Source organism: Grammomys surdaster, unplaced genomic scaffold (genome assembly GCF_004785775.1).
Source record: "Grammomys surdaster isolate TR1022 unplaced genomic scaffold, NIH_TR_1.0 125934, whole genome shotgun sequence".
Taxonomy (NCBI): domain Eukaryota; kingdom Metazoa; phylum Chordata; class Mammalia; order Rodentia; family Muridae; genus Grammomys; species Grammomys surdaster.
Window position 1 is genome coordinate 1,925,668 of NW_021620757.1, and position 21,218 is coordinate 1,946,885.

Sequence of the window (21,218 nt, forward strand, 5' to 3'; positions counted from 1 at the left end):
TTCTTTGGTTGCTTCCTTTTTCATTAGGGACAAATTAGAGGCCACCCATGATTTGGGCCATCTTCTTTACATAGCCTTAACTAGTGAGCATATAGTTTCAGCGTGTGGTTTAGGTAAGGCCCATTCTGCTGACTGGGAGTGGTGGCTCACTCTTCTAATTCCTGTACTTTCATTTCCTTATGGTTAGGTTATGTTTCAGAGATGCTTTAAATGTGGTAAAATGGCCTTCAGAAGCTAACCCTTGAGATGCTCCTTTACAGTTTCTAGAGCAGTGTTTGATAATCATAATTAAGCCTAAGGTTATACTGTCTATTTCTTGACAGTGTCTTCTGTAGCCTAGGCTGGTCTTGTCATTGAAGGTGACCTTTCACTCCTGTTCTTCCTGCCTCTACCTCCCAAGTGCTGGGATTATAGGTGTGTTGCTGCCACACCCACTGAAAATGGTCTTCAGTTCTTGAGTTCTGTATCTTTCAACTGGGTGTACTACACAAGTTGGTTTTTCTAGTTACAGGAAAGTTTGTTGTTTGTTGCAGCAGGGTCTTGCTGTGGAAGTGAGGCTGGTGTGGTACCTCTACTCCTACTGCTTAGAAAAGCAGTCGGCCAAGCACTGAGATTACACAAATTACACACTACTTTTTCTATATTATAAACCTACAAGGCTTAGTTAGTTAATAATACATGAATTTTTTAATATAGCTGGTAAACTAACGTAAAATTTTTCTCTTTCAATTTGCCCAAACCAGTCTGCATCTCAGAGGACCCAGTCCAAAATCAAGTAAGTGTTTCTTTTCTTATAAAGCAGTCCATGGTAAACATGCTTAAAGAGGAGAAAATTCTGGTTTCACAGAAGGCAGATCCTTAACTGTAATTTTAAGTGTTTTCTAATTTAAAAATTGTGTCACAGTCCTCATGAAAAATTTAACTTTAAGTCTGTCTACTAATTAGTATTAACATTTTAATGAATTCAAATAACTGTCATCTCTAAACTTGGCTTAGCTTGCTTCCATATTATGTTGCCTTTGTGTATATTAAGGAGAGCCGCTTCCAGTTAAGTTACCGTCATCTATATAAAGAAGTAGTAGGCTACACAGAATTGAAATTTGCCATGCTGCTGCTGTGTGTGTGTGTCTGTGTGTGTGTGTGTCTGTGTTGTGTATACATGCATGCATGCATGAGAAGGAGGTGCTGAGGACTGAACCAGCAAAGTCCTCCTGCATCCTAGGCAAGTGCCACGTAGGTGAACTGTGTCCTCACTCCTTGTCCTGCCTCTTATATTTGGGTCAGTTTTTTTTCGGAATGTTGCACATGAGTTCAAAGCTAGTATTGCAATCACATAATGAGTGAATAGCAAGGCTTTGACTACGCCTCAGTCAGTGAAGTGCTTGTCCTGCAAGAGTGAAGATCTGAGTTTGGATTCCCATTACCTACATTAATACAGAATAACAAACCCAACCAAACAAAAGACTGGTCATGGCAGCACACGGCTGTGGTCCTAGTGCTGAGGGGTAGAGAAGGCTGGCTTCTTAGAGCTTGTCCAGCCATTTAATAAACTCCAGTTGAGTGATAAACTCATTTCAAGAAATAATTTAGGAAACAATTACAGAAAACACCCAACTGCCGGGCAACACACACATTCACAAGGCCACATGCATGCATGCACACAACATACAAAGTGTTCTCTTGCCACGTAAACAACTTATATTCTTAAGACTGTAGCCAAAACACAAGAGAGTTTGGTGTAGACCTTTGAGTATCACTAGTTGTGAAGGCGTATGCTGGGACTGTTGAAGTGCATTTCTTGAGTCAAGATGCTTTTATTTTAATCTAAGCAGGCGAGTAGCAGTTCAAAACAGGTTATTAAGTATACTGTGAAACAGGCACTTGCCCTTATTCTTAGAAATAGATTAGTGCTGGATAGGCAGCTTTGCCCTCCAGGAGATTTTAGTCTAGTTTGGAAGTGAGACACATTTTCAGCACCGTCGTTGTGCGAGGACGTGTCAAATACGCCTCCTTAGATTCACCGGTCTTCCCTCCGAACTTGAATCAGCGCTTTACTACAGTGATAGTGTGTCGGCAGGCGCTGCGGGATCTGTGCAGTGCTCCTTATTGTTTCTCCCCCTTGTATTTGTCCCCACCTTGAGTGAGCAGAACGTAGAGCACTGTCGCAGGTTGACCTGTGTCCACTGTGACAGTGTTGCCAGTTGATTCACAAGCTGACTGCTTTATCTTTCCAAGCTAGCACTCTCAGTCTGCTTTTAAAGAGAGTTAGAAGATGATGGTGGTGCACACAGCTGGTGATGTTAACTCTTCATCTTCTGTATTAGCTCAAGCACAGCAGTATCGGGAACTTAGGGCGTTGGGTCTGGAAAGGTTTGACTTTGTCTTCCTACCAGTGTAGGTGATAGGAATTAGTTGTCTATAGCTGCTTTGTCATTTACTTCCTAAAGGTGGAGCTCTTGTTCTTATCAGACTATTAATTTGACAACTTAAAAATATCAGAAATTATGTTAAGATATTTCTTTAAATAGGTATGACTGGTATCAAACAGAATCTCAAGTAATCATTACACTTATGATCAAGAATGTTCAGAAGAATGATGTACATGTGGAATTTTCAGAAAAAGAGGTAATTAGACTTTGAACCTTATATAGAATACTGTCTGTTAAATACTATTTGTAAATTTAGTATATGAACAGTTTATACAAGTTTATTAGATATATTTCATTTCTTCTTGAGATAAAATGGAAAATACTCAATGAAATTGGAAGCATTGCTTTTCATTTCAAGTTTTTGAAAATTTGAAGTAAGAGCATGTTTGCGATAGGCTGTCTCTAGAGGTGCTTGTACTTGGTCTGAGACAAGGTTTTGCTATGTAGCCATGGCTAGCCTCAAACCTGTTGCAGTCCTCGTGGTGTACATACACCACCGTTGCTGGGTTACATCAATTGTTAGAGTTGCAGTGCAAAGCAGAGCTGGGCTGACAGTAAGATCAGTCCTTTGGTTAAACTTACTGGTGTATGTTACGTTAAAAGAGGTTTTTCCTTCCTCTGGATAGATATTTACATGCAGGATTGTGGTAGAGCTAACATAATTTACATATGAGTAGGTATTTTTTAAAAACTATATCCTACATTACTTTATTCTTGTTATATTATGTTTTCTTGATTTAAATGCTAAATATGTGTAATTAGACCTGTAATTAATACTATGCAACATTCTTCTCTATCATTTGGTTCTGTATATGAAAATTTAAATGAGAGATGCCATGTAGAGAAAAGAAAATACTCTTTTGAAGTGCCTAAATCTGACATTGTAGAACTGGTGAGATGGCTAGGAGGGTAAAGGCCCTGCTCGCCTAGCCTGACAGTCAGTCCTGAAGTTCCACATGGGGAGGGGAAAAGCAGACTCCTGAAACCTGTCATCTGACACACACGCACGCACGCACGCACTCATACATCTGATTTTTATGTAAAATACTTAATGTGCAACATTGCTGAAATTTGTAATTATATTAAATACTTGGCCTTCTATATACACTTACAAAGTATGATACTAATTTTGTTTTCATTAGTTGTCTGCTTTGGTGAAAATTCCTTCTGGAGAAGACTATAGTTTGAAACTGAGGTTGCTTCACCCTATAATACCAGAACAGAGTACATTTAAAGTACTTTCAACAAAGGTAAGCAAGCAGAAAAAAATGTGGTATTAAAAAAGTAGTATCTACAAAAAGATGCTGGTAGCTGTTAAATTTTCTTCTTCTCTATTAGCTTAAGCACAGCAGTATCAGGAACTTAGGGCGTTGGGTCTGGAACGCCCATGTATAATTAATTGGCTTGTAGCCCCTGCTGTCATTGTGTTAGGGACCAAACCTAGAACTCTGTGTGCTAGGCAAGTACTCTACCACGAGTCTCCATCCCAGTGTAGCTTTTTAAGACACAAAGGGATAAGTAAATAAGAACAAAGATTTTTTTTCTAAATTTTAAAGTTATGTTTAATTTTTTTATTTGTGTGTGTGTGTGTGTGTGTGTGTGTGTGTGTGTGTAGTGTAGTGGACATGAGTGCTGTGATGGGTGGATAGAGGTCATAGAACATCTTGTGGGAACTGGTTCTCATTTATCTTGTGGGTGGGTCCAGGGGATCAAACTCAGGTTTGTGGTAGTTTGAATATGCTTGGCCCCGCGAGTGGCACTATTAAGAGGTGTGGCCTTGTTGAAGTAGGTGTGACCTTGTTGGAGGAAGTGTGTTACTGTGGGGGTAGGATTTGAGACCTTTCTCCTTGCTGCCTGGTAATCAGTCTTCTCCTAGTAGTCTTCAGATGAAGATGTAGAACTCTTATCTCCTACACCATGCTTGCCTGGATGCTGCTGTGTTCTCACCTTGATGATAACAAACTGAACCTCTGAACCTGTAAGCCAGCCCCAGTTAAATGTTGTCCTTATAAGAGTTGCCTTGGTCATGATATCTGTTCACAGCAGGAAAATCCTAACTAAGACAGATTTCTATTTAATGTAGAACTATCAGTCAGCCTAGTTAGTTAGTGTGTGTGTGTGAGTGTGAGAGAGAGAGATACTCCCCTGTGCATGTATGTGAAAAGGCTGGAGGTTGATGTCAGGTGTCTTTCTTTTTCTACTGTTCTTCACCTTATCTTTTGAAGTAGGGTCTTTAGCAGTACTGCAGCTCCCTTGTTTATTTAGATTGGCAGGCAGTGAACCCCTGGAATCTGCCTTTTTCTGCTGTACTAGCTCTGGGGTTAAGAACAAATGACACAGCTGCATTTTCTGTAAGTGCTCGAAGCTAAATTCATGTCCTCATCCATGCAGAACAAACCCCTTAGACTTCATTGTTTTTAAAATCATGCAAGTATTTATACTGGGACATGTGCACATGAGTGCAGGTGTCTGAGGAGGCCAGAGGTAGTGGACCCCCTTGGAACTGGCATATAAAGGTGGATATGGAGTCTGGGAACCTCTGCAAGGACAGTATGTGCTTTTCTCCACTGAGCCATCTCTCTAGTTCTAACCAGCCTCTTCAAGAGGTTTGATCTCGTGAATGGTCAGGGTAATCTGTTTTTGGTATACAAGTACTCATGTTTCACATAGTTTATGAGGACTCTAAGGAGAAATTTGCATTTTGTTGATTTTATTAGTCAAGCTGAATTTAGGTTGTTTTGTTTGTTTGTTTGAGACAGGATTTCTCTGTGTACCCTTTGCTGTCCTAGAACTCACTCTGTAGACCAGAGTGGCCTTGAACTCAGAGATCTGCCTGCCCCTGCTCCTAAGTGCTGGGATTAAACATGTGCACCACCACTGCCCAGCTCTAGGTTATTTTATTAAGAGGAAATGCTGAATATATTTGAATTATAGTCTGACTATATAATCTAGATTCCTGTATATTTTAAAAATAAGAATACACAATGGAATTCGTTTTTAGAGTATTTTAAATGTCATTCCAAAAAAGAAGGAGGTAGTATAACTTAGTAGAGAATATTTAAAAAATTAAAAATAAAAACTGTAGGGTATGGTGACTCCTAGCTGTAATCCCAGCATCCAGAAGGCTAGAGTAAGAGAATTGCTGTGAGTTTGAGGCAAACAGAGTGATTTTCAGGTCAGCATGGGTTAGAGTGAGAACCTCCCTCAAAAAAAAAAAAAGAAAATACAGTGTAAATAAAGTGTGTGATGTGTGCAACCCAAAATGAAAGGTATAGGTTAAATGCATCTTGAGATGATTTGTGAAACTATGTAATTGTAAAACTGTGAAATCATTTATCATAAATAAAAGTATATCATAAATGAATTAATGAAAAAGGAGTTGTGTAGGTAGACACTTAACAATATAATCTTCTCTATTCCTGGAATTAGAATCATGACCTTCCTCTGTTGGAGTAGGGAGAACAAAGCTTAGAGGTAGAGTTTGCTTTGACTTAAAGGTTGCCCTTTAAGAAATGCATGTATGGCTTGTCAGGATAAAGCTGACCAATTATGAGGCAGCTACATGACACAGCGCTCTGTGGGATGATGCAGAGTGGGAAGAGGGGTGTCTGAGAAGTTAGGGATTCCATTGCTGTGAAGAAACTCCATGACCAGGACAACTCTTATAAGGACAAGATTTAATTGGGGCTGGCTTACAGATTCTGAGGTTCAGTCCATCATCATCAAGGTGGGAGAGCATGGCGGCATCCAGGCAGGCATGGTGCAGGAGTAGCTGAGAGTTTTACATCTTGTTCCAAAGGCCAACAGGAGAAGACTGATTACCAGGCATCTAGGAGGAGGGTCTCTCAAAGCCCACCCCCACAGTGACACACTTCCTCAAACAAGGCCACACCTCCTAATAGTGCCACCCACTGAGCCAAGCATATTCAAACTACTACAAGGGATTGACCATTTTCAGTTATTCTATCCACATAGAGTTACATTTGTTTAATAATAGAATTTTGGGTAGTCAGTTGTGAGGAAGATGTAAGAGAGGCAGGTGAGGAAATGGTGTATCTTTTGTTAAGTGTTTTTTAGTTTTGGTTTTTAAGTCAAAGGCTGCCCTCAAGCTCTTCATCCTCCTGCCTTGGCCTTTTGAATGCTGACATTCAGATATTGTCCTTTGTTATTGTCTGTCCCCTCACCCTCACCCACTTCCTCCTCCTGCCTCCTGTTGCTAGGTATTGAACCTGGGACCTGTGCAGTCTTACCACTTAGGTATTTTCCCAGCCCAAGAGATTCCTACTACACGTAATTTAATAAGAATTGATTTCTCTGAAGAGATGATAAATGACTTAAGAACTTGTATTTCACATAATGTTTGACACGTTAATGCAGTTTGTATTTCAGGTAATGAAAAATTTTTTATTTTAGGTTTTTTGAGACAGAGTTTCTCTTGTGTAACAAACCCTGTCTGTCCTGGACTCATTCTGTAGACCAGGATGGCTTCTAACTCACAGAGACCCACTTGCCTCTGTCTCCTGAGTGCTGGGATTAAAGGCACATGTCATCACACCAGGCAACTGAATAATTTTTTAGCATAAATATACCCACACTATTTTTATCTGCAAAATTTAGTAGTTCTCCCCTATGTACATAGTGTTCAGTCACACTTGCAGAAGAATTTGAATTGGAGTTGATAGAGTGTTTTGGTTTTGGCTTTTGTTTATTCATATAGTTTTGTTGTTGTTGTTGTTTTGTTTGTTTGTTTTTTGAGACAGGCTTTCTCTCTGTAGAGCTGACTGTCCGAGAACTCCCTCCATAGCCCAGGCTGGTCTCAAACTCACAGAGATCAGCCTGCCTCTGACACCTGAGTCCTGGGATTAAAGGCTCACGGAAGAAAACAGTCTGATGGGTTTAAATGGTTCCTCATAGTTTACACCGTAGTAAATAATTGATCACTGTGCATGTGGCACACACCTGTCCCAACCCCCAGGCAGGTGGATCTCTGTCAGTTGTTTGTGCTGGCCCGGGATACATATTTGAATTCTGACTGCCAGCTAAGAGTAATGTTTCTTAGGTTTTGCTTTTATTGAATGGAACTTAAAATTCTAAGGTTGTGTCAAAAGCAGGGCTTTTAAAACCATTTTGATTGAGAAATTTTAATGTGGCCCTGGGCATGTATAGATAGATATATAACTCAAACATTCACTGATAATAAATTTTAAAGAAATTTAATTTTTAAACAATTTTTTAGTTATATGTAGAAACTTGCTATTTATACTAAAAATAGAAGTTAAAGTAGGTGTTCTTTGGTTTTTGTATGAAGAATTAAACTTGGTTGTTACTTGGTGCATATAGCATCTTAGATTTTTTTTTTAAAGAGTTGTTTGACCTTTGGTTTTGTAACCATCAGTTCTTAGAATGCTGCTTCTTCACATACATGGTAGAAAATGACAAGTACTTTTAGGGCCATTTCAGAAAGTGTAGGAAATTCTGCCCTAATACCAAGCCAGAATTCATTGAATGCTTTATTTATTTTTATGAAATTTACGCTGGCAATTCAAAAGGTAAAACCAATAAAATCCCAGGATAGAATAGTTTAATACTTCTATGCTGAGGTATGGCAGGAGGAATATAGTAAAGTCTTTGTTTTCTATAATTAAGCCATGTTTTTGTTTTTTTTTTTAAGATCACAAAATTTGTGTGAATCAAAATTATTGCAGTTTATAACGTGCACTAGTCTTGAATCTCAGCTAAGGTGTTTCAGGCAGTATTCAGTTAATGTTACAGCATGTTAGCATGTGTGAGACCATGCACAGGGCAGAGTATGTGTGTTGTGTGTTCAGGCCAAGGCTGCAGAGATGCTGTACAGTGCAGTATTGGCCAGGGCTGCCCACAGGCTGTGGGCTCACGACAGATTTGGTGTTGAGTTAACTTGTGGTGGTTGTGCATTACTGTTGCCAAAAGCTTTTGTGGTTGCCGATTCAGTTGCACAGCTGGATACAGGGTTGAGAGACCTACAGAGAGACAAAGCTGTGCTCCACCCTGGGATTAACGTACTTTGTAAATGTAACCATAAACTGCTGTGTTTTACAAAAACAAATTGAAATTGTTTTGTAATTATGTTTCTTTAGGGAAGTAAATGGTGAAATTTTGATCATTTCCCTTTTCGAACAGCAGAGGGAGACAGTGTTACATAGAGTAGTGCTAGCAGGATGGGATGGAGTGAGGACCCAGATCTCTAGAGCCTACATACCATCGGTGGGGGTGGTGGCTGCTCATGATCCTCGGCACACAGGAGATGAACATAGGGATCCTTAGAGCAAGGTGGCTTGTCAGACTAGCTAAAATGCTGGACTCCATGTTCAGTGGGAGACCCCATCTCACAATAGAAGGCAGAGAATGAGAGAGGAAGACACCTGGTGTCTTTGCACAGGAGTGTGCACACACACAGGTACACACACCCACACATGCAAATAAATGAAATGTAGACAGCAGTCTTACACGGTTCTCTTAAGTAAGCTGGCATATGTAAAGCGCTAAGCACATAGTACCCAATCATTGCTACTTGCCTTCATAATTCATATTTTTATTTGGGCTATAAAAAATACATGCAGAGTATAGGAAAGGTGGAGAAGTATACTGCTGATGGCAATTCAGCATGCTGCCAACTGAACATCTAGATCTTTCACATAGAGCACATGTCATGTTCACTGTTGACATTTTAGCATACATTCCACTGAATAACCAGCTATTTTTCAGTATGCATGTTGTACACTGGAATGTTGTTGCAGCTTTCGAGAAGAGTCATACAAGTTAGGATTTTGGTGGTAATTCAGAACATACAGTGGGAGGGAGGAATATGATAGCATGATCTTGTATAGGATATGTTGCCCTGAATCTATCTCAACCTGTGGTAAATATTAGAATTAAGAAGAGGTGGGGAAAACCAGCTTCCTGTAAATTGTCCTCTGACCTGTGCATGGTCGAATAAGGTAGATTACCGAGTCTGCTCACAGAGTCCTGAGATACTGCTTTAACAGCAAAGGAATCTGATACAGTTGACAGCATAGACTGCTCGGAAGGACGGCTTCGTCCTGAACAACTGCCAGAGAGAGAGCTCTTCAGGTCCTGAGGAAAACCCTTCTACCATCAGTCTATGGCTTTTGCTCAGAGAAGGCGATGAATGCCTTGATTGCTTAGGAGTAGTGCTGGAGCAATTGTCCTTTGAGAAAAATTAATAAATTCTCTTACATACAGAGTCCTCAGGAGTGGGTTGGTGGTGAGCCAGCACAGTTTGGTTTCTTACAGATGGCTTGTAGATACTTCTCTGAGATATGATCATATCTTAAAAGCATTTTCTGTGTACTTGAGAGTAATTTATAAGCAAACTACCAAAGTTTTAAGGTGAGTGTGTGTTGGGGGATGCTGCACATGTGTGTGAGTGCATGTGTGTGAAGGCCAGGACAACATCTGGTGTCTTCCTCATTTCACTTTGAAACACGGTCTCTTACTGAACCTGGAGCTCATTTATTGGCTAGATTAGTTGGCCAGCAAGGCTCAGGAATTCCCTTGTGCACACCCCCACCCCACCCCACCCCCACCCCCATCTCCACCTTCTTAGCTCTGGGGTTATAAGCACATACTTCCATGCCCAGCTGTATTCATGGGTGCTGAGGATCTGAACTTAGGTCTTTAGGCCTGTGGGGCAAGCAAGCACTTTGCCACTGAGCCATCTTCTCAAACTTTTAAGGAAGATTTACTTAAGTAAAAGTAAGTTTGCTTATTAATGGCTACAATGAAAACATTTCTAAAACTGGAGAGGTAATTCTAGAAGTATCTACCAGAGTCCTCAAGACTTAAATTTAATTTTAAGCACACTTATGAATTGAAAATTAAGAATAAAAAGGAATTCACAGTTCTCCTCATCTTTTGAACTTCTAAGAAGTTCCCTTAAGTGGTTTATGGGATGCATGCTACTGTCCTAGTGAATGGATTAAGTATAACTTCAAGTTAGGTCAGCTTGTGCTAAGAGATAAAGGCCTCTTTGTTCAAACTGCACAAATGCCCAGGTACAGTAGCTTTCAGTAAATGTGAGTGCTAGTATGCAATGTTCTGCAGATATGTGTATGTCCGTGAACTTACTGGGAGTTGTTAGTTCTCCTAGCCAGACTTATTTGCAATCCTTTGGTCTCGTGCCCTGTTTGAGGTCAGCAGACGTTTGTCTGTCTCCCCAGGAAGAGTCCCAGCAGTTAGTGTGTCAGACATAAGGGGTGGAGTTTAGGGTCCAGCCTACATTAGAGAAAAGAACAACCAGTGAGTGACCTTAACCTCTGCGCCTGGGTTTGGTCCCCAGCACTCCTACCTAGCTGCTCACAATGCTTGTAACTGCAGCTCCGGGGTACGAGGCTCCCTCATCTATCCTCTGTGGGCCACACACACACACACACACACACACACACACACACACACACACACGCTCTCATACACCTAAAGAATAAAAGTAAAAATTTTAAATGCATACACCCTAAAGCTATTGTATGTATAAAATGTTCTGCAAGCTGGGTATCTAATTATTATCTAAAACATAAATGAATTTCTTTTAGCTTTTGCTCTAATCCCAAGACATTATTTAAAAACAAAAAAAAATCTTTTAAAAAATAAATCTAAAGTCTGAAGTATTTCTTGTTCCAAGCATTTCAATAAATGGAATCTCAACTTAAAATGATGTGTTTGATGGGTGATTGATTATACAGTTGTCAGCATTAGATTTTATACCGCACTCTTGTTACAGTGGGGTAAGCTCCTGGAGCAGGCGAAATGCATACGTGCGTGTACGGCTGAGAACAGGTGTCTCCGTGGCACTGCTGACATTTGCTCTGTATGAATCTGTGCAGGGTTCTTAGGATTCCCTAGTCTCTCCTCACTGGGTGTCTGTATTCCCCCTTCCTTTTGCCAACTTTGCATCAAAGATCACTGTCTATTGCTATTGTCAAATGCTCCTTGAATGGCAGAGGCATTATTTCTGTTTAAGAACACTTTTGTAGAAGAAATATAAAGCATTTAGATTTCAAGACCCTTCCATATATGTATGTATACCTGTGTGTGTATATGTGTGTGTGTGTATGTGTGTGTGTGTGTGTGTGTGTGTGTGTATTTGGAAAGAGCAAGCACATGTACACACATACTTATGGGAGTCAGAACCTTGGAAGTCCGTTCTCTCGTCCTCCGTGTGCTTTCCATGGATTGTAAGCTTGGCCACAGCACCTTTACCCACTGGTCCCTCTCATCAGTCTGAATTTCAAGACTGTTAATTGTAGCTTATATGGTATGTGTATTGTTTTTGAAGGGTAAAAATGTAGGAGTAGAAACAAAATAATTGTTTCATAATTCTTCAGATTTAACTTTGTGAATTTAGGAAAACTGTCAAAGACACTTAATTCTTATAAAACTTTGATTAGTTATGAAAATTGCATGTTTATAGTTTTATGTATCTTACGTTGAATAATGGATTTTATTTGTTGTTTCCTTCAGATTGAAATTAAAATGAAAAAGCCAGAGGCGGTGAGATGGGAGAAGCTAGAGGGACAAGGAGATGAGCCCACACCAAAACAGTTCACAGCAGGTTTGTATTCTACCTGAAGTTCCCTTTCATAGTGTAGTTGAAGTAAGTGGTAGTGAGCACTCTCCCTCCTTCAATATTTATGAAGAAAATATTTATTATACTCTGAGTATAATAAAGTCATCCCGATGTCTGACATTTGAACACAGACACATGGCGGCCAGGCCCGGAAGACTTGGGACTGTCCACTGTGTCAGTTTATGACTCAAGTCAGCAAATGTCTGCTCTCTGGTGTGCTGCGCTCTCCCATGGTGAGGCAGTTTGCATCGCTGATGTACCCTTCCATGTTCCTTCTTTATTCCTCTCTGATTTTCCAGCTGATTTCTCATCTCTCGTTTCCTAGAATTTCAGGACTTCAGAGAGTAGAGCATTTGGACTTTGTCTTACTAATGTAGAGTTGGACACAGATGGGTAAATGAGTGTCTGGAAGAGGAAACAAGTGGAGTTGATCATATAGTCCTTTATGTGTTGCAGCCCAGTCTGCGCATGTGTAATCAGCAGATAAGCATCTCGTTACTAGTGGAATAATTAACCTGCAGGACCCTCTTAGAACTGCAACCCAAGATTGTATCTTAGTGTAATTGCCTCATTACTGAATAGGGAGAAATTTCTTTTTGTTGTTTAATACTCTGATATGATGGCTGAAATAAGCTAACAGTGTGTCTCCGCTAATTTCAGATTTTTACCCCTTTTATAGTAGAAAACGCATGTGCTTGTGACAATTTTTACAAAGTTATTAACAGGTCCTGTGTATGTGTGTATGTCAGAATTAATTTCATGTATGTATAAAAGTTGCAAAAATATAAGTGTTTCTTTACTCAGTGATAGAATTTTAACTAATTTGTAGCAAAGTTAGCAAAACCAGGAGAGACTGCAAAGATGATTTCTAGTTGACACTTCAAAGGATAAATATTTTGTGACCATCTTTTGGGACTGACTCTCAGGGTTTTGGGGCTGAGGTGAACAGCGGTGTAATACAGTGCTCATATAATAATAGGCAGCCCAGCTATTTTACCTGTTCAGATCACCTAGTGGATTTGTGGAGTACTAAAATTCAGGGCAGAGTGGGTGTAGTTCTGGTAACTGTTGCTGTGTCCTATGGGACTCATTCTCCATCAGTGGAGGTGATCTCTGCAGTCACAGTTGTGGGATAAAGTGAGTGAGCAGAGACTTAGATTACTCTCAGTAGTTCACCTACTGTCTCTAGTTATTCAACTAGTTCTGAGATTAAATATCAAGGGTGTGTGTACCTGAGGGTGTGTGTGCGTGTGTGTGTATGTGCAGTTTTTCAAAACTGAATCTTTTAGAAATTCAAGATGCACTCCCTCCTGTCCTGTTGTGTTTCTCGAAGAATTAATATGCTTGTCAGATTCTGTGTATTGCAAGCTGGAAACTGTAGATAAGGACAAGTCACTTAACCTATCTAGGCCAGCTTTCTTATCTGTAGAGTAGAGATTAAAACTTCATTCCCATTCTTCCTGGGAGTCAGTATTAGAATTAATTAAATCCATGTTCCCAGCTCCTTAACAATGTCTTATGTTTCTTGCTTTTCTTGGCTACCAGTAAAATGTACAAAGACCTGGTTTCCAGTAGAGGGAAATAACATTTAAGATGTTTAAAGCAATATGTATACTCTGGATGAAACTGTACCAGGTCTTCCTGGGATTTATTTTGATGAAGAATGGATAAAGAAAAAGTTGGTTAATTTATAGGTAAAAAGGCACAAGAAAAGAATAAATGTTTATTTAGTAGTTTCTCAACTATTTTTAGAAAAGAGATGTAGAAAGGCATTATTGGAGAAGGAACATTTAGATTAGTGTTACTGTGTTCCAGTGTGACAGGGAAACCTGGAATCAGCCCGCCTCCCTCCCTCCCTCCCTCCTTCCCATTTTAAAGCACTGTAAACTATACTGTCCCTTCTAGTAGCTGCTGGCTGTTTGCCACTTGAAGTAGTCTGTATTAAGATGTGGAATGCATACCCAATTTTTAAGATGTATATATAAAAAAGGACCATAATGTGCTTTAGTATTTTCTTGGAGACTTGATGTTGAAATAATATTCTTTCTTGCTATGTTAGGTTTAAAAAATCCATTAAGGGCTTGTTGGTGAGATGTCTCAAGGTGACGGTGCTTGTTGCTAATGACATAGGTTTGATACTGAGGACCCTCCCCAATAAATACATACATGTAATTTAAGTTTTTATTATATTTTATTGGGTGGTTTTGTCTGTGTAGCCCTGGCTGTTCTAGAACTTATAGACCAGATTGGCCTTCAACTCAGAAATTTGTCTGCCTCTGCCTTCTGAGTTCTGGGATTAAAGATGCACACCATCACCCACCCAGCTCTTTTTTTTTTTTTCCTGTGTATAAGTTTTGCATGCGTGTTTGCCTGTGTGCCTGGTGCGTGTGGAGGTCACAAGAGTGTACTGGAGTTAGGACTGCTGTAAGCTTCCATGTGGGTGCTGGGAACTGAACCCAGGTCATTTGCAATATAGCAGCAGGTACTCTTAACTGTTGACATCTCTCCAGTCCCTAATAAATGTACTTCTTAAAAAAAATTAAAATGTATTTCATTTCCTTTTACTAATAGTACTAAAACTATTGGCTGTGTATGTGGCTCACACTTCTGGCTGTTGCTGTAGTTTCACTAGATGCTCAACAGCGGCGCTTAGACCTACTGTACTGGGTCATGTAGTTTGTCTATTTAACAATTATTTGACTGCCAGGATCTTTATTTCCTTAGTCTTATAGCATCCCTTGAGCTGCTGGGTCTGTAGCTTCTGTATGTAAATAGATTCAAAAATTGTGTTGTTGTCTATATTATGTAGATAAGTCTATGTGTTATTTTCAGATACTGTGGGAAAGTAAGTGGATTGGTTTTCAGCAGCCAGGAGTCACTTAATGCTTTGTTTTTAATTTTCCTTTTGAAATTTTTATGTGCATTGCTGCTTTGGCTGCATTTATGTCTGTGTCAGGGTGTTGGATCCTCTGGAATTGGAGTTAACAGACAATTGTGAACTACCATGTGGGTGCTGGGAATTGGACCTGGGTCCTCTGGAAGAGTAGCCAGTGCTCTCAAACACTGAGCCATCTCTCTAATTTTTTCTGCTGAAGTAATCTAGTGTGTGTGTGCGCGCATACGCGCGCTGGAGATGGAGCATGAGCTCACTATGTGGCAGGTATTTCCACTTTGAAGGATACCTAAGTATCTTATAGAAAGGCTACACTAAAATCTTGAGAGACTGATTGGAGAAATGGTTCAGTGGTTTTTGCCCACTCGCTGTTCTCATAGAAGACGGGGATTTGGTACCCGGCATTCACATCAGGGAGTTACAACCCCTGTAATTTCATTTCCAGGGAATCTCACTCCTCCTTCTGGCTCAGGGCACTTGCGTATACTGGATGCATATGTAAACACTCGGCCACAAATAAAATCTTTTTTTAGAAAGCTTTAGACATTTTAAAATTAGGTAAGCCTTTTGGTGGTATCTGGACTTGATATAAGAGCTTCGTATATGGGAGGCAGTCATTCTGCCATGGACCACCATTCCCATCCTCATGGAGCAGCCTAAAATGTGTGTGTGCGCGCACACTGGTATTTTATAATTATTTGTACTGCCTTTTATAAACATTTACTTATTTGATGTGTGTGAGTGTTTTGCTCACAGGTATGCCTGTGCACCATATGTGTGCCTGGTATCCTGGAGCACAGAAGTGGGCTTTGAAACCAGAATTTTGAATGGTTGTGAGCCACCCTGTAGGTGCTGGCAGCAGAACCCAGATTCTGTGCAAGAACAAGTCCTCTTAACCACTGAGCCATCTGCCCTTTTCAAACTTTCACTTCTTTTCTAAAACATTGTGTACTGGAGGTCAGAGGACAGCACTGTAGACTCCATTCTCTCCTGACTTTTCATGGGTCCTGGGAATCGAACTCGTGTTGTGTGGCTATTGTCCATCTCTCCAGCCGCCTTTTAGCTTTAATTTTCCTCTCTTTTCCATCTATTTTTCTTTCTCTTCTGATCTGTTTTTTTTCTTGAGACAGTTCTCATTTAGTACAATCTGACCTTAACCTTAGCCATGTAACTCATCCTGGTGTCTCATTACAATATTCTTGCTTCAGCTTCATGAGTAACTTTTCTTTCCATAGAAGTTTTGTCTGCTTAACCCAGCTTCCCTTGTGATTAGCACACAGAGTTTTTTTTAGTCTAGCTTTGTATATTGTATCAAAAATGTACACTTGGAGTTATTTTGCTCAGAAGAAATCCTAGATCTTGCAGTATGCTAACTTACTCAGTTTTTGAAATGTTATTGATGTGTATAGCAGAGAGACACTTAATGCAAAGTTGAATTTCAGTGACCTAAACTACTTGGTAAGATGTTCCGGATATTGTGGTCATGGCATTTACATATTTCTTGACATAATCGAACAGCTGATTAATCACTTCTGTCTTTTCACTTTGTAGATGTAAAGAACATGTATCCATCCTCATCTCATTATACCAGGAACTGGGATAAATTGGTTGGTGAAATCAAAGAAGAAGAAAAGAACGAGAAGCTGGAGGGTGACGCAGCTTTAAACAAGTTATTTCAGCAGATCTATTCAGATGGTTCTGATGAAGTGAAACGTGCCATGAACAAGTCATTTGTAAGAATATGAAGTTTTCAAATATTTTAAGTATTTTTTTAATGATGAGAGTAAATTTTAGACATTTAAAGTAAGAATAAATAGTGAGCTTGAGGCCAAACTGCATGAGCTGGATAGCTGGGAGTGTGTTTGGTAGACTTTGGCCGACCATTGATTTCTTCTTGTTCTTCCAGACTTAAGAGTAGTGGTTGGAGAAATGAGATGAGAAACAAGTGTCTTACTCTAAGTCATGTGCATTAGGAGTTGGGGGCCATGACATACTAAGATTGGGGCACTGGTAGGGATTTACTGTTGAGTTCAATTCGTCACAGCAGCTCAACAAGCTCCACTGTTTGATCCTCCAGAACCACTCACACATATTTCCTTCCTTAAAATGAAGAACATGGAGGGGAAGTTCCCAGAGAAGTATTGGGCTAGTAGAAAATGTCTATCTAGAATTCAATGGCTTAATTTCTCAATTGATGAAGAAAATTTTGCTAGTGTAGCCTAAATATCACCAGAATTAGACCTCCAGTTCTGAGGGGTTTTTTTGTTTTGTTTTGTTTTTTATTTTGTTTTTTTTTTTCGAGACAGGTTTTCTTCTCTTTGTAGCCCTGGCTGTCCTGGAACTCACTCTGTAGACCATGCTGGCCTCGAACTCAGAAATCTACCTGCCTCTGCCTCCCAAGTGCTGGGACTAAAGGCCTGCACCACCACTGCCCAGCTCAGTTCTGAGGTTTTATTGATAACTCATCACTGTAAAACTGTGTAAATTGTTTATTCACACTTAAAAAATGTATCTGTGTGCTTGTTTTGTGTGTATGCATTCGTGTGTGTGTGTGTTTGTGTGTGTGTGTGTGTGTGTGTGTGTGTGTGTGTGTGTAGGTCAGAAGAGGGAATACAGGCAGTTGTTAGCTTCCGAGTGGGTGCTGGGAACCTAACTCTTCTGTAGTTCAGGCTAGGCTGGCTTTGAATTTGCTGTGTAGCCATGGATGGCCTGGAGCTCTCGATGCTCCTGCCTCCATCTCCCAAGCTCCTGTGTGCCACTCTACCCAGCAATTATTTTTCTTGAAAGTATTGTCATGAGCTTTACCAGGAAAAATATTGTCTACTCAAATCTTTCCAGGCAAGAAACTCGTCCTTAGTATTGACTTTAAAAATGTGTGCTAGAGAGAATAGCCAGATGTCAGGTCAGAGATGTGATACAAAATCTACATCCATTTTCATATAGAAAATTGATAGTTAACTGAGTGATATATATCCATAAAGCAAGCCATCTGTGTGGTAACATTGATCTTAAATGCAGAGCTTGCTTCTGTCTCTGTGGGAAGACAAAAACGACTACCTTTTAGTGTCCTTCAGTCTCACTGTGTGAGACCCACATACAAAGGAATGAGGAGATGCTAAATTGCACAGTGTTCTACCTTCTATAAAGAGGGAAGGGAAAATTGTCATCAGTGACTATGACTAGATTATCAGCTGAAGTCACTTCTTTATCACTGAGAGTCCTCTTAGGAGTAGCTTATTTTACAGACTTGTCACATTTCATTCAGTCATTTTATTTGAAGCCTGCTATGCACCAGGCCACCACGATTAGGGTTCGGTTTCTTCGCATGGGTTTTGCAGCTGTGGATCCAACTGACTTGTGAATTGAAGGTGTTGTGTTTGTATTGAGTACCTATTATACAGACTTTTTCTTGTCATTCCACAAATAATACTATATGACAGCAACCTGAAGTTTACATAGCGTTGGATATTATGGGTACTCTAGAGATGATCTGTAGCATAGGGGAAAGGTATGCCTAAGTTATATGCAAATTATGAACCATTTTATATTAATATGTTTGCTGCATCTGTAGATAGTATTATATATGGAGAAAGGGGTATGCTTGGAGCCTCTGTAGAGACCAAGCAATCTTTATGTTGATAAAACATAGTTCATGCCTCTGAAGAGCACTCTTCTTTAGATCCAGTCAATAATGAGAATTAGACTTACACAGGCAAACTCTTTTTTTTTTTTTTTTTTTTTTTTTTTTTTTTTGGTTTTTCAAGACAGGGTTTCTCTGTATAGCCCTGGCTGTCCTGGAACTCACTCTGTAGACCAGGCTGGCCTCGAACTCGGAAATCCGCCTGCCTCTGTCTCCCAAATGCTGGGATTAAAGGCATGCGCCACCACCGCCCCGGCCAGAGGCAAACTCTTAAGTGGGTATAATGGTAGTGTACTTGGGATGTTGAGACAGGATAGCCATGAGTTCAAGGTCAGTCTGGGCTACATAGCAAGACCCTGTTTCAAGAGCAATTGTAGTTACATAGAAGATAGGTTGTATGGGAGTCCATCCTGGTAATTTAAAGTCTTAAGGAACTTGGCTGGCAAAGTGACTCAACAGGTAGGGTGCTTGCTGCCAAACCTGATCATCTGAGTTCAATCTTGAGCCCTCTGTGGTCGGCGGAAAGAGCTGACTTCTACTAGTTGTTCTCTGACCCCTACATGTGTGCCATGGCATGCCCAAGCCCATGCACATGTACATGCACTAACTAAATAAGTCGAAGCCCACCAAGAGGGGCTGACATTCATGCTTGGAAAATAAGTAAAGCTCTAAAAACTGGGAGAGAGAATAGCAACCCAGGCAGAGGGATTCAGGGCAGTTTGTAGAAGGCATTGGCTAGCTTGAGGTTCCAGTTCAAAGGGTAAATGCCTTTCTGTGTTTGTCAGAGTGCAGCTAATTAAAAGATTGGAGGTTTCAGGAATTCACATTATACTCTGCTGTGATCCATGTCCATGAATTTTTATCACAACAAATGCATGGAAGTTCTGTATCTTTAGAAGTGTGAACCTTAGCCTTTAACAGCTGAGCTGTCTCTCCCTTCCAAGCTTTTAATACTACAGTTAAGTATTCTCTAACACTTGGCTGTGTTCTGAGAAGTCTGTTGTTGGATGATTTTCATTATTAGGTAACACCATCGAGTGTGTTTATACAATCTGTATAGTATAGGTCAGTCACTTGATGTGGCTTCTTTTGCATGTGTTGCTGGGGATTGAATCCAGGGTTTGCACATGCAAGGCTTGTGCTTTTGTGTTGACATGTACCCACAGCCTGACGCAGCTCTTCCGTGTCATCAAGAGTTTTGGTGATGGGCTGGAGAGATGGCTCAGCGGTTAAGAGCACTGACTGCTCTTCCAGAGGTCCTGAGTTCAAATCCCAGCAACCACATGGTGGCTCACAACCATCCATAATGAGATTCGATGTCCTCTTCTGGTGTGTCTGAAGACAGCTACAGTGTACTCATAATAAAATAAATAAATCTTTAAAAAAAAAAAAAAAAGAGTTTTGGTGATTAGAAATTGTTTGAGGCCGGGCGGTGGTGGCGCACGCCTTTAATCCCAGCACTTGGGAGGCAGAGGCAGGCGGATTTCTGAGTTCGAGGCCAGCCTGGTCTACAGAGTGAGTTCCAGGACAGCCAGGGATACACAGAGAAACCCTGTCTCAAAAAACAAACAAACAAAAAAATAAACAAAAAACAACAAAAAAAAGAAATTGTTTGAGGCTGCTGCAAGTGTAACAGAATATTTTTTACAGTCGACTTTTTTTTTTTTAAATAAGTGGAGAAGTATATTTTCTAAAATTCCAGTTTAAAAAAATCTAGCTTAGTAAATACTGGAACTAATAATATTTGTTGTCGGGGGCTGGAGAGATGGCTCAGTGGTTAAGAGCACGGACTGCTCTTCCAGAGGTCCTGAGTTCAAATCCCAGCAACCACATGGTGGCTCACAACCATCCATAAAGAGATTGGATGCCCTCTTCTGGTGTGTCTGAAGACAGCTACAGTGTACTCATCATAAAATAAATAAATAAATCTTTAAAAAAAAAATAATATTTGTTGTCACATATTATGGGCTGAATTGTAAGTGTATGGCTATCAGGTCAATGAGTCTGATTACATCAGCCTCCCCGTAGACACTAGAGTTATGTGCTATATTATGAATATTGCCAATGGCTACATTATCACTAGGCAGCCGGAATTCTTCAGCTGTGTGTTATAATCTTACGACATCAGTATTGTTAAGTACAATTCATTATTGACCAAATCATTTTAATGCTCTATATGGCTCCATGCACATGCTAGGGTTGTTGGTAGGTTGTATATTCATTGCATTATAAGTAGATAACCAAGTCACATGTTGTTGACTTTATGTACCTCTGTTGTATGTGCCTTAATTAAATTCAGAGTACACTAGAGTATGTTTGGCAAAGAGGGAGCATTCAGTGTGGGTCCTTAACGTTCGATTTAACTGGGATTTTGCTGGCTTCAGCAAAATAAGATTATGTCATTTTGGGGGGAAGGCATTTTATTTTCATTTGAAGGTGAACTTTCCACATGATGCCTTTACTAATAGCAGAATACATGGTCCTTAGTATAGGAGTGTATGTGTACATAATATGCCTACCTAATAACTCTAGAATTGTCTTTTGTCAGCTGTCTTCAAACTTGTTAGCCTCTCTGGAAAGCCTAAGATTAACTAAAAATGTTGAGTTCATATTGATTTATTTTCAGTAGCCTAT

General features: G+C 40.0%; 1 protein-coding gene across 1 annotated transcript in view; it reads left to right on the top strand.

The window, feature by feature from the left end:
- Positions 1–21,218, top strand: part of Sugt1 (SGT1 homolog, MIS12 kinetochore complex assembly cochaperone) — a 37,184-nt gene that overhangs the window by 15,636 nt on the left and 330 nt on the right. The window contains exons 8-12 of the mRNA XM_028752707.1: positions 744–775; positions 2,529–2,625; positions 3,572–3,679; positions 11,946–12,036; positions 16,496–16,677. Coding sequence (XP_028608540.1) covers positions 744–775; positions 2,529–2,625; positions 3,572–3,679; positions 11,946–12,036; positions 16,496–16,677 — 510 coding nt within the window. The remainder of the gene's footprint in view (positions 1–743; positions 776–2,528; positions 2,626–3,571; positions 3,680–11,945; positions 12,037–16,495; positions 16,678–21,218) is intronic.